Here is a 19,275-nt window from a genome sequence, read left to right as displayed (position 1 = left end):
GCCCTCCTGCCCACCCACGGCTGGCAAAAACAGGCACGACAGCATCGCCGCCGATGCGTTGTTATGCAAATGGCGGCGGCATGCGGTGATGCGCTCTTTCAAATGAAGTGTTGGAAATGGGAGACAGGCTCAATGAGGCGGGGAAATTCCCCAGCACTCAGAGGGCAGACGGCTTTTAATTTTTTGTAAAGGAAATAAAAATGAAATTTTTGGATGCACCACCGAATATCAGCGGCGCCCGCGTTTAAATTAATCGCATTTTTTTTCTGGGCTAAAATTACTCGGGCTGAAATGGAGCTGCGACGAAATGTGACAGTTACCATTACCCGCCCAACCATCCACATCCACACACACACACACACACACACACACACACACACACAAAGTGATGCATAAATAATACTGAAATCCGCATGTCAAGTTGTATTACAAAGTCATATTGAAAATAATTGAGCTTACCATTGTTGTTTCGGCAATGGACCCAAAACTGTTGATAAAAATGTTGCAGGTTACGTTCACAGGCGGACCTGCAGAGGGAGAGAAGACACGGACACAGACAGAGGAGTTAGACTTCATCAGCAAAGACTGCAGCTGTTCTGCATCTGTAGGAAGTATTTCAACAAAAATAACGCGTCAACATAAGACGAGATCATCAGAAAAACGCCAATAACCACGAGAAGAAAGGAAAACAAAGGCTGGAATTCATACAGACGCTGAACGTTGTTAATGTTTTTTAATTAAAAAACCATCCATCATGTTTAAGAAAACTGACGTCCACCTCGATGATGACACTAAACCGACATTTTGTTTCCGTCTCACATTGTGTTGTTGTTCGTTTCTGTTTCACCGGTGGATTCGTTTTTCTCTTTAGCTTCTAAATGGTCCACGAGGTTCATCAGGTCGTCCCTGACTTCATCTGTTAGGGACTGAACCGCAGGTCTGTAGTTCAAACCAAAACAATGAGCTGAAAGAAACTAAAACACTCCTCGGAGTTGAGAGGATTTGTAAAGTAATTCTCTGTTTGTTTGTCACTCCAATCACCACCTGTCACCACCTGTCATCACCTGTCATCACCCGTCATCACCTGTCATCACCCGTCATCACCTGTCATCACCCGTCATCACCTGTCATCACCCGTCATCACCTGTCACCTTACATCAAGTCATTTGATCAGTTGTTGATATGGAAAATATTAAGTGCATCTTTTAAGATCTATTTCTGTCGGTGGTCCTCAACCTTTCTTCCTCTTCCTCTTGTGGGACAATAAAGATCTGGACCTGACTCAGGTGGACTCAGGTGGACTGAAGTGGAGGTCTAAAGCTGAGGTGAGCTGACGGACTGGAGGAAGTAAACTGGGTCCTCACAGCTTCTCTGTGGCGGCGCTGAATAAACGAGCCTCTGCTCTGAGCTTAAACCCCGACGCAGCGTCCGACCGCAGGAAGTGAGTTCCTGAGCCGTCGAGAAGGAAAATGTGTAAACATCTCAGCGCAACTTAAGAAAACTGGAGACGAGAAAATCAATTTCACATCTCCTTTGTGCCGTCGCGAGTCATTTCAAAGGAAGTGGTAATGACAGAAACAGCCCCCTCACCCCCACCTTCCTCTCAGAGGGGAGACGCTGCGTTCAAGGAGTTTTTCAGATGAGAGACTCAAGGTGAGAGTAAATAAACGGCGTCCAGGCCTTTTGCAGCGGCTCCATTGATTTGCTGTATTACCAGGTTGTACAAACACAAATGCGATTACTTGGCGGCAGGAGTGGAGTGTGCGGTGAGGAGCGCGGAGGACGGTCAAACAGACCGCCGGCCTCTCAACTCTGTCAGGCGGCGGACGAGATATCGGCTTTCTAACTCTGTACATAACACACGGACATGGACGCGGCACCGTCTTCTCTCACTGTGTGAAAGCAGCAGCTCTTTGCTCAGGGTTTGAACACTGGGTTGAGGTGTGTGTGTGTTCAAGCCGACAAGACGTGTTAATTACTGATTAAAACAAAATTCAGGAATAAAGATCCTGAAAAAAAAAAAAAGACATTTCAACTGAAGTCGTGGGACGTTCAAAGACCTCTACGACAACGCGAGGAGCCGCGTGTCAGCGCACACGTCCTCTGGCACGGTTTCCTCACTGTCGCCGTGCGTGACGACCGTCTGGCTCTGCCGTGGCCTCTGGGGTTGTGTCGTGTCTGTGGTTGCAGCTTGTGGTCTCCCTTCAGGTGCTGGTGGGCGGAGTTACCGCTCACCCAGAATGCATTGGAGACCATCCATCCCCACTGTCTCTTTCTATCACTGGATCTCCCTCTGGTTTTGTTTTGGTTTGGTTTGGTTGTGCTTTTTGTTTCGCACCATACGACGCCACACTTTCACACATCGGCTGCACATTTCACACACGTCGTCGATGTCTCTGCTTTTCTTTTATGTAATTAAATGTGATTTTATTTCAAGCACCACTGAGAGCTGCTCCTCCTCCTCCTCCTCCTCCTCTTCCTGTCTGAGAGCCGAGTCAAGACAAAGAAAAAACTGTTTTCTTTTTTTGAACATCTTTTCTCTTTTTTACTTTAACTTAAAACTTGAAGTCCTTGCAGCTGTTAACATCCCTTTCCTCTGACCTTGCACAGACTCTCTCATCGTGTCTGACTGTTTTTCCTCAGCACTTTTTTTCCTGAACATTAAAGATGCCGAGTGGAAACTCAGTACAAAGAATCCCAAAAGAGGCTTCTCATCGTTTAAGAGAGATAAAAACTTGCGTCTGCTTAATGAACTGTTGTTAATCCTCCGTGGGTGAAAATACATAAAACCCTGATCATACACTATTATGATGTACATTCAGTACTTTCCCATTCATCATTACAGAGGCATTAGGCTGCTACAAACTAATTCTTTACCATAATAGCTCCTCTGCAACCAGACTGGTCCAATAAAAAGAAAAAATGCAACTCTGCACTTCTCATGTATAGAAATGTATTGAAATCTTTGTCTGAGAAATAATTAGATCACTGCCTGCAAATTTGAGCTAACTTTTTTTTGTAATCTGATTACTGTAATCCCATTATATTTAATCCTCTCCTCATCAGTCCCAGTGTGTGTTAGAGAAAAAGGGTTTTTAATACTGTGCTGGATAACAAAATGTAATTTTTAATAAGTCAAGAGGATGGATCAGTTCAGTCACATTCTGATACATGTTGATGCGACTTAAGGTCAAACTATGCTTCATGCAAACACACACACACACACACACACACACACACACACACACACACACACACACACACACACACAACTGTGGTTAAGCCATAGAGTAGAATCATAGGGTTGAAGATGCACGGTTAAGAGGGAAAAAATCATTAAAGGTGGCCGGAGGCGCTCGTTCCCTACGTGACTTACATGTACAGCATCTAATTAGAACAAACAATAGATTACTCACAGGGGTGCGTGAGGAAGGGAAAGAATGAAGTAATAAAGATGGAAGTTTTCAGATATTAAATCAACCAGTGCAGCAAATGAAAGTGGCTGCGGATGAAATGAGTTTGTTCCAGTGCGACTGAAGAGAAACAGCTGACGGAGGCGAGGGAGACACTTAAACTGCCGGGTTAGAGGTTCAAGCACTTCAAAGGTGGAGAGACGACTGATGCTTGAACTGTGGAAGCCTTGGTGGTTGTTGTAGTCCACAAGCACCGGTGAAGCGTCGACGGCGCCGATCCTCTGCTAGTTTAATGCATGAGACTACAAACATGGTGGGAGCTGCATCACTTACTGAGGCTCTGTTCTGCTGCTTGTAAGGGTCATTGTTTTCAGGTTTCTTTACTCGCACCCAAACTGATTGTGCTCCTTGCTGCAACAACACACAGATGACTCGTGAATCAGGTCATTAGAAAACTGAGGAGAAAATTAGGGAGAAACACAAATGAGCTGATTAGACTCCGGAGTTCCTCAAAGTGCTGGATTAGTAAAGGTGCTAATCCAGAAAAACACACAGCTCTCACAGGCAGCAAATGGAGGCAAGTACAGACTATTAATGTGTAAAATACTCTCAGTTCCAGTTCCACCACTGAACGAGGGCTGCACAATTAATCCAAATATAATCGAAATCACAATATACCAAAGTGCAACATAATAGTAATCGTGACTTTCTTTGCACATCGTTCGGCTCCGGTCTGAACCATCACCCGTCCACAACAGACTCTACAGACTGAAAGCATTAAAACCTTCCCAGAGGTCGGATTTCTTGCAGGATTAGTTCTAACTAGCTGTCCCTAATAAACTGACAACTGACTTGCTGGGCTCTGCAGTCGAAGGTTTTAGAGGCTCTCGACGGAGCAGGAAACAGGGACTATTTATCCTGACACAGTAACTACATCACGTGCAGAAGCACTATAGATGCTGCTCGTGCTGCAAATCTAATTTTTTACCCAGATTATGGATGTGTTATTTAATTTTTAGCCGGTATACAGCATACGGCACCACAAGAGTTTAAAACAAACACACTTGGTGTTTGTTTAAACACACTCTCGGGTAAATGGACTCTGGAAGCGTCTTGGTAAATAATCATCTCTCCCGGATCACCTGACTGTCTGTCTGATGTATGAAGGCTCGGCAAATCCAGTGAGCACAAGCTCTTATATGTCTGAGTGCATCAGAGGGTTTATCCATAAAGCAGCCGGTATTACATTATCACTGTGTTTTCTCACAGAATGGCTTTTCAGGCCTAGCTCAAGTCCTCTGACACATTTCCACTGCATCCTGGCTTTGTTCGAAATCCCTGCTTCAAAGTCCTCACGCTCCTTGGCAGGAGGGAGGCGAGTGGAGGGATATCATAATTTGTCTCCTCTTGACGTGTCCTCGCAGCGCGTGACGCAAAAAGAACCTGAGCTGAGGAGGAAGAGGAGGAGGAGGAGGAGGAGGAGGAAGAGGAGGAGGAGGAGAAGCTAACACCCTCTGAAAACAACCTCCTCCTTCTGCCTTTCTCCCTCCTCTCTACTACAGCAGTTCATTTAATAACCATCCAGTGAAGGAGCAACGGGGAGAGAGAGAGAGAGAGAGAGAGACAGAGAGAGAGAGACGGTTTATAGCTTTCCAATAAAGACAGAAGACGTGGGTGCAGCAGAAACAGACAGAGAGGAGGACGCACAGACAGCTCATTAACTGTCATGGAGGACAGGCTGGCAGTGTGACTCACAGGCTCCTGTAGCTGCACACTTGTATTTGCCTAGGTGTGTATGCGCCAAGTGGCCAGAGCTGCACACACACACACACACACACGAGAATACGCATAAACACACATGTGCAAACAACACAAACACGATGTGTCAGACAAAAGTGACAGACAAAAACACACGCGACCTAAACACTCATTAACATATGGTTTTGCACAGATACACACCGTCCTCACGCCTCATTGGTTCTTAACCTTTTGCAGCTGATAACATTAATTCCTGTTACACACCATCCTGGTCCTCTGTAGTTTGTCCCTGCTGGCCACCGTACTGCCTGGACGCACATATGGTGTATGAAAACGTGATGCACGGTACAAGATTGAACTGTCACATTACTAATTTAAAATTGATTAATTCATTTTTAAGCTTATTTAACCTCCTGAATTATTCACACAGCACTGATTGTATTTCATAAAACTGCACTGTAGTTTTTCATGTCTTATTTCTGCTGTGGCGTGAGTCTGAATGCTGATAAGTTCATTTGACTGACTGAACACACACATATACTGTCCGCCTCTCAAACTGACACACACACACACACACACACACACACACACACACACACACACACACACACACACACACACACAGGATGAGGAGGCCAATCAAGGCCAGTGACTGTGCTGAAGTCCTGCTGAGGTGCGTCGGCACAAATAAACCCCCCCCACAACCACCCCTCCTTCTTCAGCTGAACTCCACTTTCATTAAAAATAAGTGACAACAGCAATAAAGCAGGATGAAACAAACGGCTCGGCCTCTCAGCACTTCTGCTTACTGCAGCACTGCAGCATCTCGCCAGAGACGTGCTCTAAACAGTCCCTGAGCTCTCAGGCTCCACGTCACTTCCCTGTGTGCCGCACACAAAACACAGGGTTTAAAAAACCATTGTGTCTGTGCCGTTACAATATATATATCGTTAGATTTGCTTCTAGAGGTTTCAAGGTTTCAGTTGGTTCAGAGACACCATAAAAGTTTGTACACCAAACTGCTGACATCATTTATTGTTTCCATTTTTAAAGTTTGAGGCCACGATGAAGTGTTCGGACAAGGTCGTGCAGGCGCCACCCACAGGAGCACTTCCTGGTTAGACCCAGGACTCACCTCACAGGGCCCAGTCCCTCCAAGCACCTGCTGGGTCACCTGGGTGACACCAGGAACATCACTGAGGATGCATCGCAGCACATCTGAGAGAACAAGGGATTTTAAGGCAACACTGAGGTTTCCCTGATTCGGGTGCACAACAATGACAGTGGTGGATTTCAACTTAGTGGTTAGCTAACTGCACAACCTGTGACTACTGTGATCATACTGCGCCTCAGTGATCGCAAAAATATTTAAATATTTTAGTGAAATAAAATATTTGAAAGAGCTCTAGAAACATTTCTACTCTCTTCACTCTAAAGACAAAAACTCTCCACTTTGCTTGTTGCTCGTTGATTCACAACGTCGGTTCTTCACAGTATATTTCATCTTTCAGTGTCATGTTTGGTGGTCATCGTCATTTACTCATTTTTCACCTCGGAGCAGAACTGTCAGAGAGAGAAGAGTGTTTGGTGGTTATCCAGGATGTAGATCAGTCTAAATAGAGATGGTATGAAGATGACAGCCTGATAAACCTGCCAGGGAAGAGGCAGTAATTGCTTTTTTAATGATTAATAGTTTGGCGGGTTTTCGACCCCCCCCCCCCTGCAGACTTCTTTCCCGTGTCAACTTTACATCTCGTCCTCGTTGTGATTTTTTTAACTGATGTTGGAACCAACTCTAAGCTGCAGACGTGCCTGTGGGAATGTTTTCTGCCATCTCTGTATCATCTCCGCCTCAAATTAAGTTTCAACACTGTTGAAAAGCTTGGCATTCAATTCTAGGTTGTGTATCTCTCCGCTGCTCCAAGATACAGCTTTTAATTCCTGCCGGAGCCACTCTTACTACAAATGTGTCCTCTCATGATATTGGAAGGTATTTTGGATAACAGCAGGTTATGTCATATCCACCAAATGCCATATGTTAGGATGCTATAGCAGGTGCATGAAGCCTGCAGGGAGCATTACTGCTGCCAATGTAGTAGTGAGACTGCAGTCCAATAACGCCCAGCTGATGCTTAAAGGTCCCATATAGTCTAAAGGTAGATGTCCATGTGTTGTTTGACTATAGATCAGGTTTAGGTTCTATATTAATACTGTGAAAGTATCAAAGCCTCAGTCCACAGAAAAATGCACACAGGACTTCTGGAACTTTGTGATGTCACAACAAAGCAGTCACAAGCCCCGCCCACTTGGACCCACCATCTAACCTTTACAGGATTTGGTTTCTCTGAGTGTTTTACCTGAAATCTGCTATATTTTTGATTGGATCGCTCAGAAAACTGTCAGCCAATCAGAAGAGAGGCTCAGAGCCTCCTCTCTTCTAATTGGCTAACTGATCTGTTGTTACTAGAGCTCCAGAGGGAAACCTGAGAGAGGAGATGTAAAAACTACACTGAGATGGTTTTAGGTTCTTTAAACCACAAATTTATCTTCTTATGGATCAACACTTCAAATAAGACACAGGAGAAGTGTCAAATAAACCTTTAAAGCAACAACTTGTTAATTTTATTTGTGTTTAAAGTCTATTTCAAATAAAATTCTGTTTTCGGTCCTGGTAAAAACTGTTGTAGTCTGAAGCATCTTTAAAAAAGTGTAACAAAACTGAGGCAACAACTTATTTAGTCATGTAAGACCCTCCTATACTCTACCCTCTGTCTTGCCCTCACTTCTGCCGACACACAATGTATTTTATTTAACATGTCACTTGAGTGCACAACAACAAAAGCTGAAAAGATCCATCATTTCTGTTTGGTTATTGATGGAGTTCTTGCAGCCTGACACAAGCCTGAAGATGGCAAAGAAGATATTGGTTGCAAATGTCTTCCCTCTTAACCAGCCTCCAGTGAGGCTGGGAGCATCAATGCAGGACTCACTGCAGCTGCAATCAAAAGCCTCCTCTGGTGGCAGCTTGATCCCCATCTGTCAAAAGTGACTCAGGAAACAATGGCTGGTCCTCCACATGACACGCTGAAAGCACTCACAGGTCACTTCATGGTGAGGATGAATGTGGCTGAGCTGCGCATGTCTGAGGAGCAGATTTAAGTTTTGATGAGCTCAGGAAGTCAAACTGCCAGATGTTGTTGGTGGAAGGGGGGAAGTTGAATCCAGATCCTTTCAGACAAGTGTATTCTGGATTCATTCATAAAGAAACAGCAGTGCTGAACTCAGCAGAACACTTTTACCTTTTGAAAAAGGACAAGGATGTCTGCTGTTGCTTGACCAAATGTGCATCTCTTTTTTATGAAGTTTGGAAATGTCGTCACATTTTGTCTTTGTCATCTATCTGCAGACCAAGAAACGATACCCAGGTCCACCTAAACAAGTGAGTTCTGAGTCCAAGTCAGAGGGTGGTGTGATTCATATGGAGTACGACTGCCATCAAACTCCCACAACAGACATTTGCTCAGAGCCTGTTCTCACAACACAATCAGCGACACCGTTGCGAGCAGAAATTGATATGAAAGTTCAACTTAATGATATTTTTGCATGGGAGGGTGAAGAACAATGAGTTCCCACTTTTTTACTAGGACTGGGTATTACCAATGATTCCTGATTCAAAAAGGTCTCGATTAGATTTGATATCAGTTTCAATGTCTTTATAGTTAAGTCCGCATCCCTTCCTCAGCATCATCAACCAGTGGTGGTCAGTACACACTGCGGCCTGTAAGTAGCTGCTATAACCACAAGGTTTAGTGTTAAATGTGGTTACAATCCTCTGATCTAGAGGGGCTATGCTGATCAGATGAAAAACTGAAATTAAACAAATAAAACCTCGGTTAGAAGGAGACAGTAGAGCTAACACTGATAGTAAACCCAAATCAATCTGCCAAAACTTCATGAAACAAATCTGTACTTCTTTGTTGCCGTGCTGACGTGCTGTTTGCTAACAACACTACACCGTTTCGTTGACTTTGGACAACCCTAAACCCAAATGTACAGTATATATTTATCCAGCTATTGCTGCAGACACATCGTCCTGCGGGGACTCATCGTTACCGAACTTACCCCCAAAACCCCTCATCATCAGCTCGGCATTCACAGGGACCAATTAACTGGTCATCCCATCAGCCTAGCCTGCCGACATCCTCATTACTACAACCTCCCCATTGAGACGTACCTGGACTACCAAGTGGAACTAATGAAGCACCATAAATCAAGCGCACCTCATGCTCTTACAATAAGGGAAGAGTATAGGCGGTATAGTCGGGTACGCCCCATTATCAGGCCTTAGGAGGGTTGTAAAACATGGGTATCTGGAGGACTGTCTTGGGCCCGCTCTCCGATCCGATGCTTTATTTAACTCTCTCCTCTCCCGATGCGCAATTCGAGCTCCCCTAAGTGACACCTCGGCGCTGCGAGCAGGGAAGCCAGATTTGTTTACAGCAACAAACGGCATAGAGACTAAACTGATGCGAAGGGAGGCAGGGGAAGGAGAAAAGGTGGCAGGCTACAAATTAAATGAATAATACTCTGAATTACACAGGATCGGCCTGGTTTGCAATTGAGCTGCCGTCAGCAAAAAATACCACGATGGCTATGAGACATTAAATATTTATAGGGCGTCATCTGTAAGCTATACGGCCAGCGGAAAGCAGTTTTACTTTTTTATTGAACTAATATACTGTATATTCCTCAATACGTGCCTATGGTAGGTTCAGGGACATTGGTCATTTTACAAGCAGGAGAGAGAGTCTGGAGTAGAGGGTTTGTTTTTTCTCCTTTATGGGCAGACACGACAGCTGACGAGGCGATCATTCTGCTCTTATTCTCCATGAATAAACATCAGAGCTGAAATGCCAGCAAGAGAAAAAAAAAAAATGAAAAGAAGTTTCCCTGGGAACTTTAAAAGCGTCATAAATCTCACGACTCGATACTGAAACAGTGAAATAATGAACATTTTATCAAATGCCGAGAGCATTATATTCCTGGAAGTTACTCGGCTCAGCTTTACAAAAGGAAAAAAGAAAACTTTGCTAAAAGTCATAAGATTGATTTTATACTTGGAAAGAAAAAGGGATTCAAACCCCTTCGGTCACAAATGCACGACGATACCTGGAGACGATATACGGAACTTTACTTTGTTACTGCATTAACTGGAACCTTAGATATCATAATTTTAAGTGCCAGTGGTTCTGTAATGGAGCCTTTCAGTCCATGGCCAAAAGTATGCAGACAGCCCAACATTAGAGCCGTATCTGATCTCTTAGAAATTACGTTTTATATACGACTGGTTTGGTTGGAAACATAACTGCAACCAGTTTGTTTTCTGTTAACATAACGAGGAAATGTTGTTTATTTACGTTTATCTGGCAAGTCTTAAATATTCTGATACTGAACGTATCAGTGAAATATTCGCAGACAACGTATTTGTTTGAAACCAAAAACCATGGTACAGTCACTTGTGGTGACTCCAGCATCAACGGGTTGGATCGTGGTTTGGTTCAGACTCTCTCGCTTTTACAAATCTGAGACAATAACCTTTGATGACGTATGACTTCATCACGTGACTTATCATGGTGATGTCATCCGCGTTATCTCGGCTCGGGCTCAGAGACTTAAAATCTATAACAGAAAACCTACACCACAAATTGGGGACAATTGGCGAGCAGAGAAACTCCAATGAAAAGATGCTCCTGAGTTGCATTATGGGAAGTGTAGTATAAAGTTCTTGAGTCCAAACAGCAGACCGATTAAATTGGCTGCTGCACATTGACAGAAATTACAGCAATTTTTCCTTCAAATCGACAAATTTTCAAGGATTTTCCCGACTTCCTGGACATACCTACAAGAACGACTGCAGGCAAAATAAATAAATAAAAGAGGGAGAAAAACTTTCACTCTTCTTTCTCCTGTTGCTGTTTACTCAAACCTTTTCCTCCACTTCATCCAGACACGACAACGGAGGAGGAGATAAACATCAAGGCTGCGAAGCGCCGGCGGGAAAGAAAGGAAAACGCTGAAAGGCTGCGAAACATTAAAGCGGCGTCCATCTCCCGACTCCACGATGAAACGCTATTGAAACCAGACTTGTTTTTTTTTCTCTCTCCTCCTTATGTCTACTTTCTCTAAAGTGACACCAACACCTGAAAAAAAAAATAATAAAAAAAGCTCCTGTGTGCATCGGTTTCTTGTTTATTTCTGTCTTTATTCCCATGCAGATGCCGCAGCCCTTCCTCCGAGCGCCATCGCTCTTCATTTACACCGACAGCTCTCATTATTCTCCCACATACAAACGCGTATACCTGGCTTCTCCTTTAGAACAGTGAACCCTTTTGGGTTTAAACGAGGAAGTAAACAGCGCGGTTGATCAGTGGCGGGGGGGACCACTTCCTGTCACATTTTAATTGGAGTGGTGAGATGAGGAATGGTGGTTTCTCCTGCCGACATATTCAGCCATCTATCATCGCCTCTTCCATGGAGTGAACTTTAGGGAAAAACTTAATTTTCCTCCCCAATGAGGGAGAAGAAATACCATTATGATATGTTTTACTCCACCTCCTCCTCCATCTCTCCTTCACTCTTTCCGCAAATCTGTTTCTTTTTGCTTTACCCCTCCTTTTACTGTCTCATCTTCATCTCATTCATATTCTCCCCTTTCAGCCACAGGGTGCTCAACTTTCATTATGAGATGAAATGTATTCAAAGTGGGAGGGAGGCACAGAGGAGAGGATGGAGAGATGGATGGATGCATGGCAGCCTGGTCAGAAATCACCTGAGGCTTTGTGTATGTGTGTGTGTGTGTGTGTGTGTGTGTGTGTGTGTATGTTTGTCTGTGCATATTTACTCAAAATTGGCATTCGTGCCTCGGAGCATTTTCTGTCTCCCCGTGTGACAGTGTGTGTGTGTGTGTGTGTGACGGTGTGTGTGTGTGAGTGACGGTGTGTTTGCAGTGAGAGTATTTGTGTGTCTTTCTGTGTTTGCCTGTCAGCATGTGCTTGCATGTGTGCACTTCCTCTCTCCCATATTCCCTGTTTATACATATTAACCTAACACACACACACACACACACACACACACACACACACACACACACACACACACACACACACACACACACTTATTTAGGCATTAATCATGAACCAGAGTCCTCTGACAAACAACTCTATCTATCCATCTATATCTATATATAACACTTTGAGATCAGCAGTGATATGTCACCATCCAGAAGATACTGGTTGAAAAATGTACCAGGTTGCCATCACAAAAAAATAAAATAAAATAAAAAATCCCAAAACAGAAGAGATGAGATTTTGTATTCGCAGGTTTCCTCGAGAGGAGTGGAGGTCACATCTGCACCGCCTGCTTTTGGTCACGCTGCTGCAGCCTTATCTCTGAAAAACGCCTGACACTGCCTGAATCCCTGTGACGTGGAGGTGATCAGTGTTATCTGTCAGTCACAACGGACGGTGTGTGAAGTAAACATGTGGCGACAAGTGGGTTTCACTGAATACTACAGAAGAACAGCAGAAGAAGTGTTCATTACACTGGGATTGTTGGTTTGAGACGGGGCCTGTGTGGGAGGGGTCGAGTTGCTTGAGTCAATAAAGCAGTAATATATTCGTGGGTTTATCAGGCCAACATCTGCAAAAGCAGGTTCTTGTATAATTAGACGAGTCTGGAAACTTTGATGTTATAAATCCACGACCGTGAGGGGAGAAATACGATCTCTACGTTACTGAGTAACTACAAGGAAAGTGTGTTTGCACGTGTGTTTGGCCAACGCAGCACTTTGGCAGATGTTGTGCTGCGGTTCAGGTGAAAGCTGAATCGGGTTCAATCAGCCTCTTCATTCATCATGACGCTGCCTTTTTTTTTTTTTTTCAACGTGGCCCAAAGAAGCAAACAAAGGACATCCAGTCGCTCTCCACTGCACGATTTCAAATGGACTGTTGATGTTTTCAGTTTTTTATCCCCCTGAAATCTGTTGTTTTCTTCTTTAATAAGAAACAGATGCTAAATTAAGTATTCAGTGAATCACAAAGCAGCGCTCCAGGACCTTCCAGGGTCTTCCAGGAATCTTCCAGGGTCTTCCAGGCCAGGTTTTGAGTGACGGGCGGACATGACAGGATGGCAGCTGCCCGACTGCAGAGGAGCAGAAATCAATAGCAGGTCTACGGCGGCGACACGGCGACAGACACGAGGTGACGGGAGCTTTATTCCACTGGATTACTGAGAGGTAGTGATGCAGCAAAGTCGGTGTGTGTGTGTGTGTGTGTGTGTGTGTGTGTGTGTGTGTGTGTGTGTGTGTGACTGTATTGGTGATTCAAAAAAAAAAGAAGAAAAAAAGTCATGTGACCGTAAGCGTATGTGTTTGCTTCATCCTTCCTGCCTGTTGTTTGCATGTTTGTTTGACTGACTGTTTGTTTAGACAGACAGTTTGCCTTGTGTGTGTGTGTGTGTGTGTGTGTGTGTGTGTGTTGGTAATCTGCTCAATAAATCAGTGTGTGATTTAAGGGTGTGTCGTGATGCTCCGCTGTTAGCCCAATGCTTTTAATCATCTTGAGAGGAAGGTAGATAGTCATGTGAGATTAGTGAACACACACACACACACACACACACACACACACACACACACACTCCGCCCCCTCACCTTATCCCTCAAACACATGAGGGATGACACATGCACTCCTTCTTGCGACCTCCCTGATAACACAGGTCCATTCGTCCTTTTCAGATAATTCAAGAGTTCGTTCAGTGTTTCAGAATTTAAATAATTTAAAAGAAACTTTAGAAACTGTAAAATGGTTCAGAAACCTTCACAGTCACAGCTGAGAACTGTGTCGACAGAATCGCAGAGTAAATGGACGGATTTTCATTTTTAACTCAATGCAAAGATCAATACTTTCTTCCTCGTTTGCATTTTTTTGTTTATTAAAACAACCTGATATGTGACAAATTAAATGTCTTTGCATTATCACATTATAACCACATGCTCAAATGAACATTTCTACAATCCAGCACATTTAATCTGAGACTGTTCGGCTCTTTCAGAGGAAAGTTTGTATCGTGGATCTTCACAAAGTCGGACACTGGCTTTGAACAAATCCCTCCCTTCATTCATCCATCACTGAAATCTATTTTTCTCCTGTTTGATTTTGATATTTTAATATTTTAATAAGAAGCTTGAGAGTATTTTTTTTTGGTTTGTTTATGGTGTGTCTGGTGTATATGTATTTTTACCATAAGAGCTGTAACATCTACAGTATTAAAGGAGAAGTTTCCTCTTTTAATGTGTAATAAAATAATAATACATTTTTCACCTTGTGTTTTACTCACTCAACCAAAACACACTTGCTCTTTGGTGCATATGATACTTTATTTATATTTCTCTACCTCTCCTTTTTATTGTATACGTGAATCCTGTTTATCTTTTGTCTTTTACTGTATTTTAACTCAGCTGCTATGACATTTTAATTTCCCTCTGTGGATTAATCAAGTCATCTCTTGCTCTCTCTCTCTCTCTCTCTCTATCTATTGACAGCAGGCAGAAGTTAAGACGTGACGGTGCCAGAATCACTGTCAAAGTTAATTTTGTGTGTGAGGTTGAGGTGCAGGTTCGGGCATATGATGTATAGAACTGAAACCTAAAGGAGGTTTGCAGTATGTCTCCTGTAAACGCTCATCACCGGGTTCTTTTCAGCACTGCAGCATCTTTTAAAGTAGCTTCAGACGATTGAACCTGACTGACTGCAACTACAGAGGTGAGCGATGAGACAATCAGGCGTTTCTGGAGAGAATCAACAAATGCCTCATTTTGTCTTGGACGTGTGAGGAATTGTTGGAGTTCCTACAGCGGAGGAAATCCCTCCGATCACACCCGAGTGTTTCCTCTCTGAAGCGCCGTGCCGCCATATTATACTATTTCAAATAGGCCACTTGGATGGGCATTAATCTATGGAGGGGGATATTCTGCTTTACATTCACTAAACCACACAATGTGCTCCAGCCTACAGTAATCATTCTGCAGTGTTAGCTTTCTGCAGCACAGTGCAATCACATTATAAAGGTGTTCTCCACCAGACAGGCCACTTGGATAAGCATAAATCTACATAGCAGCTATTTTTTATTTTTTTGCTCTCAATAAAAAAGTAAAATAACCGAATATGCTCCAACCTGCAGTCGTGACATTAAAGTGTCACCTCTCTGAAGCGCTATGCAATCATATTACATAGCCGTCCTGCATGAAGCCGGGCACTCGGGTGAGCATAAATCTACAGAGACAGATTGAATCCTCGGGCCTCTCGCATGGCACCGAGGGGGAAGGAGAGCCCAGAATCTGTTAGCAGACAAATATCCCCTGGCCTAACATTAATCTGCATAAAGCGCCAGCGCGAGGAGGTGAGTTGTGTGTAATATGTGCTGAACATCCAACAACAGAAGGAGCAGAGCAGAGCCTCTAAATCAGGAAGAACGGCCGCTGCCGACGGCGGCCGTGTCGGAGGCTCCGGGGCCCCTGACCTGCTGACTGGATTCTGCTGAACACGCTGGAAGAGAAATCTCCTCTCACCCTCTCCTCATCCTCGTCCTCGTCATCCAACTCCCCCCTCCCCCACTTTTTTTCTGTGCGTCCTCATTCCTGTCTCTTCTCCCCCTTCCTCCCACGTCTCCTCCTCGACCATGGCTTTCTTTCTCTGGCGCTTTGCTTCAGGTCTCTACAGTGAATTTCTTCATCTCGTTCCTCTGCTGTCGTTCTCTTTGCTTCCCTTCCTCTCTGTCTTGTCTTTTTCTTTTACTGTTCTTATTTTCCTCTTTACTTTTACATTTCCCACCTCGCCCTTTCCTCCACTCTGACTCGTTTCCTTTCCTCGTCCTAACCTTTCCCTTCTTTAATATTCTTGTCTCATGTCTTCATTTTATTTTCCTCATTGTTCCTTTGATGTCCTCTCATCCCCTTTACCGTCCTTTAATTTAGTTTGTTTCCTCTTATTTTATGTGTTGTCGTTTTTCTTCCTTTCCCTTCATGCAATTTCATTTTACTTAATTTCTCTTATTTTCTTCATTCCCCTTTTTCTTCAGTAAATTGTCCTTTCCTCAGATTCATCCCCTCTTCCACATTACATCTCTCCTCTCTTCCCCTCCTTCATGTCTCCCCCGCTGTCCTCCCCCTTTTCTCTCCTAATTTCTAAGACATTTCCACCAAAGTCGTCCAAAGGCGACCAGCTCTGCAGATTAAAAAACTGGCCTTCTCTGATGATGAGCAGCGAGTGTGTGAGTCAGTAAACATCTTTGCACGTTAAAGATTTGAGGCTCCCGCAGAGGATGCTGAAGGCAGATCAAGTCGAAGCAGTGAAAGGAAATAAAGCTGCTCTCTTATTGCCTGCTGTGCAAAGTGGGAACCGTGTTCAGAACAAATCAATGAGCTTTAATCTCCAGCTGCCAAATCCTGTTTGATAAACTGTTGGAGGACAATAAAGTGTTTTGAGGTGATTTAACACTAGATTTGATGCAGGAAGGAGCTCATCGTTTCGTCAGTGCTCGATACTGGAACTCCTAATCCTGCTTCAGGTTCAGTTTTTATGGTGTTAAATCTTAGTGGTGAAAAGTTTCCTGCTGTTTTTGCTTCTCCTTGTTCCTATTTTCTCTGACTATATGTTTAATGATCGTTATGTAAAGAGGTGTTATAAGCCACAGCTTCAGCTCTCCCACCCTTTCAGCCAATATTATGTTTTATTTAATATTATATTTAAAAGGGCTGAAATTAACTGAACTACCATGCTAACATTAGCATCTGTCTTTTAGCTGCTTGTTAAATTAGCATCAGAGATTGTTAGCTAGCAGATTTCCTCATCTTAACAGCTAACCTGTGTCACGCTCCAAATCTGAGTGTTTTTTTTAAGACAGAGGGAAATTGTGCAAAACAACAGAAGCCAATGTAAACAGCTTCATGTTAAACACACTGCCAATTTTTTCATTTAAAGCTGAATTTATTTATTTTTTTAACCTTTCTGGCTTCTGTTTGAAATTCTCATGTCCCCAACAATGAGACGATTACTGAGCTAATTATATGGAACGCTTTAAGTATGAAGAGCGGAGAATTAAAATATAAAATACGTGAAATTATTGATGCACAAGGTTCATTTCTGACGTTGGAAGTCTAAGATGTGTTTACTCTTTTATTGGACCAGGAAGTGAGATTGTATGAATTATCTATGTGGAATGATAAACATCTATATTTGAACCCAATGTTCAATATTAAAATATGATTCATCAGTTAATTAAACAGCTCATTCATTTATTATTATTAACCAGCCAACCAAACCAAACCACTATAAATATTGCCTCTTCCTGATAGTGCCTCAAGTCATTACCACAAATTTAGTATTATGAGATGGAGTTTAACATTCTTGTCCTTTCAAACACGTCTCTGAACTTCTTAAGCTGTAATTCTACACTTGCTATTTGAAAATTAAAATGAGAAATTATTTCTTATTAGCTCTGCAGTTTTTTTTTTTTTCCCCTCCCCTCCTGAGCTGCTGGGTAAGTTACACATCTCAGCAGCAGCCTGGAGGCGGACAAGCTGCTGCCGAAAACAAAACGGCGTCTCCTGCGAAGCCGACTGTAGTGGCCACCGGAGCTGAGCTCAGGAGGTAATTGGGGTCTCCGGTCTGCAAACCGACAGAGTCTCTCTCAATAGCATTAGTCACCCAGTGTAATCAGACACAAAGGGATCATATCTGCAGCACTGTGGATAAAGAGGCTGCTGAAGTTGAGTTTTTTTTTGTTTTTAATCATCTTGAGACGGTCTGACTCCACTTTTCTCAGCGCCGGAAACCTCCGACATCTCCTCAGCACTGGCGCCATGATGACTGAGGAATATTCTGTCTCCAGGAAATATGAGGATATGTTTTTCCTGTTGACTGTGTCTGGCAATGTTGCCCAAAAAGATTGCCCAGTGCATCACCTCTGCTGTTTGCTCCATCACCAGCTGTAATTGTCTGGAAACTCCTGCAGCACTAATTGCAGGATGGACCGTTGTGTGTATCTGTGCGTATATATTTGTGTGTACAGTGTGTGGCCTCCACTTTGTGCATGCAAATTAAGGCCGCATACACATTAGTTACGACTGACAGGATCCACTGTGTAAAAGGCCTGCTGTGCTACGAGCGTTAGCATGGTAAGCTAACGAGCCAAATGGGCTGAGAGAGATTCTTCAACACGGATCAACAGTGAACAAATAGAGTTTATAAAGCAACATATTCTTCTGTACTCTACTTTTATTCATTACCCTTCATACCTTTCATTAGTAGATTATATTTTATTTCACTTTATTTGACCATAATTCCATTGTACTATACTGTAGCCTATTGCATTATACTGCACGGTACTGTATTCTGCTATACTATGTTGTACTATACTGTACTATACTGTACCATACCATACTGTACTTTACTATAATATACTATACCTTACTATACTGTACTATAATAAACACTATACTGTACTTTACTAAACTATACTATACCATACTCTACTATACTATAATATACTATACCTTACTATACTGTACTATAATAAACACTATACTGTACTTTACTAAACTATACTATATACATACAGTATACATATAGTAAATACTGTACAGTACTTCTGTACTGTGCTCTACGATACTTCAGTGCTACTCTTTCCATACTGTACCAAACTACACTACACAATACTGTGTACATTATACTTTACTGTACATGCTGTCCTATACTGAAGCACTACCACTGCATGACTGCACTACACAGTGCTGTTCTATAGCATGAGCAGAATCAGGATGTATGAATATAACTGTTGTTTGCTGAACTGAAGGTTATTTGAGTTTGTAAAGATTTTCTGTGTCAAAATTCTGCGGGGCTTTCGGCCTCTTGTGTTTCTCTCTGCAGAACACTGTGAGGACCCAAAAGGAATTCTGGGTAGAACATTTTAACATGGTAAAGGTTGTGCTGCGGTGGGGGTGGGGAACGGTGTGTGTGTGTGTGTGTGTGTGTGTGTGTGTGTGTGTGTG

At 43.1% G+C, this 19,275-nt stretch overlaps 1 protein-coding gene across 2 annotated transcripts in view; it reads right to left on the bottom strand.

Moving 5' to 3' along the window:
* glra1 (glycine receptor, alpha 1) overlaps positions 1-19,275 on the bottom strand; it is a 105,877-nt gene that overhangs the window by 50,075 nt on the left and 36,527 nt on the right. For both annotated transcript variants that reach the window (XM_087176688.1, XM_087176687.1), the window contains one exon: positions 460-527. In XM_087176688.1, the coding sequence (XP_087032814.1) occupies positions 460-527 (68 nt within the window). The remainder of the gene's footprint in view (positions 1-459; positions 528-19,275) is intronic.

This window comes from Seriola lalandi, unplaced genomic scaffold (genome assembly GCF_002814215.2).
Source record: "Seriola lalandi dorsalis isolate HSWRI2012SDOR001 ecotype SW California unplaced genomic scaffold, Sedor1 jcf7180002054565, whole genome shotgun sequence".
NCBI lineage: Eukaryota > Metazoa > Chordata > Actinopteri > Carangiformes > Carangidae > Seriola > Seriola lalandi.
This window is presented reverse-complemented; position numbering and strand designations above follow the sequence as displayed.